This window comes from Marmota flaviventris, chromosome 9, assembly GCF_047511675.1.
Source record: "Marmota flaviventris isolate mMarFla1 chromosome 9, mMarFla1.hap1, whole genome shotgun sequence".
NCBI lineage: Eukaryota > Metazoa > Chordata > Mammalia > Rodentia > Sciuridae > Marmota > Marmota flaviventris.
Window position 1 is genome coordinate 18,414,465 of NC_092506.1, and position 1,930 is coordinate 18,416,394.

General features: G+C 37.7%; 1 protein-coding gene across 1 annotated transcript; it reads right to left on the reverse strand.

Moving 5' to 3' along the window:
* Positions 1–591: 591 nt before the first annotated feature.
* On the reverse strand, positions 592–1,536 carry LOC114093548 (olfactory receptor 4C15-like). The gene has a single exon (XM_027936341.2). The coding sequence runs from the start codon at positions 1,534–1,536 to the stop codon at positions 592–594; it is 945 nt and encodes a 314-aa protein (XP_027792142.2).
* Positions 1,537–1,930: the final 394 nt, after the last annotated feature.

The following is a 1,930-nucleotide window of genomic DNA, read 5'->3' on the forward strand; positions in this document are numbered from 1 at the left end:
TTCTGTGCTTTTTAAGTTATGTCAAAATGAATCTTCACATTATACATAAAACAAACCTATAGAACAAGAGAAAAGAAAAAAAAGTGTCAATGGGGAAAAAAGATTCCCTGTGTTCACTGGGGTCATAGTTCATCAGCAGAGTGCTTGACTGGAGTTCATGGGACCCTGGGTTTGTTCAACAGCACTGCAAAAAGTAGTAATAATAATAAACAGTAAATATTTTTAATTTAAAATACACTCTGTTTGTTTCCTGAATATTTAACATCTCTGTCTATCCTCCACATATTTTCTTGAAATTACACAATTAATGGCCAACAATCTAACAGATAATTTTTCTATCTATTCTTTTATTGATTATTAGAGTCAATATGTGGATAAAATTGAATTCTTCTTAATTTACCTATTGGGATATTTAATTGCCAACTAGAGTAGATATCTGCTGTGAAAGTAAAAATATCTCTGACCCAATGGGTATTTCCATTTTTGTAGAATTGCTTTTTTACTTCATAGACAATAAGTGTTGCATAAAATTTTGGTCTAATACCATATTGATTTCTTTATTTTTTACCCTTTTTGGTAAACTCTAATGTTTCATTTTTCATGGGAAACCACCACTAGTCTCTTCTGCACTTTCCTCATGGCATTTTTCACTTCCTTATTCCTCAAAGTATAAATCAAAGGACTGAGCACGGGAGTCAGGACGGTGTAAAATATTGCCACCATTTTGTCAAAGGGGAAGGAAGAATGAGGTCTTGCATATATAAATATGCAGAGGACAAAGAACAAAACCACAACAGCAATGTGAGATCCACAGGTGGACAGAACTTTCCCTCTCCCTTCAACACTGTGAGTTCTCAGGGAGAACAAGATGATGCCATAGGAGACCAGCAACAAGCAGAAGTTGATGATGCAGATTAACCCACTGTTGGAGATCACCAGAAGGCCTAGGACACGAGTTTCAGTGCAGGCCAGCTCCAGTAATGGGTACAGGTCACACATGAAGTGATCAATGATGTTCGGCCCCCAGAAGGGCACCTGGAATGTAATGAGAATCTGCATAATGGAATTCAAGAAGCCCCCTGTCGAGGACACCCCCACTAGAATGACACAGAGCCTCCAGTTAATGATGGAAGAGTAGTGCAAGGGCTTGCAAATGGCCACATAGTGGTCATAGGCCATTGTTGTGAGGACAATCATCTCTACCTCAGTAAAAATGTGATCAGCAAACACTTGCTTTATGCATTCTTTATAAGAGATGGATTTCCTCTCATACAGGAAACCCACAACCATCTTTTGTGTGATGACAGAGGAGAAGCAGGCATCCAGGAAGGACAGGACAGCCAAGAAGAAGTACATGGGGCAGCCCAGCAGTGCAGGGCTACAGAGGATGGTCACTATAATCAGCTCGTTGCCTCCAACAGTTGCAATGCAGACCAACAAAAACACAACAAAGAATATTTTCTGAATAGCAGGATTCTGTGAAATCCCCAAAAGAACAAATTTAACCAAATTTATGTATCTTAGGTTTTGCACCATTTCCAAGGGAATGGTGAATATAAATAGCTAACATTCATTTTGTAATTACAATAAAGGAAGATTTGCTTTTATCAGTTTATTATTTTATGGTGATCAATATTTCAGTACACCTCTATGTACCCTTGCTTTAATGTTTCTTTTGTCATTGAGAACACAATTTTAGATACTTATTAAGAAATCAGGAAGAATTGATTTGGAGATCAATTATTCTGTACTTTACGTTTGCTAGAACATCTATAGAAGCATCCTCATGTAGTACAGAAGATTAGTGATTTTTAACTCAAATACTAGCTTTGATAATTTACTAGTGTCTTCCCTAAATGTATCATTAGGTGTGGGAGGCCATCCTCACACGTGATTTGAGTTACCTCCCTGGCTGGGTAAGAGGCGCTTA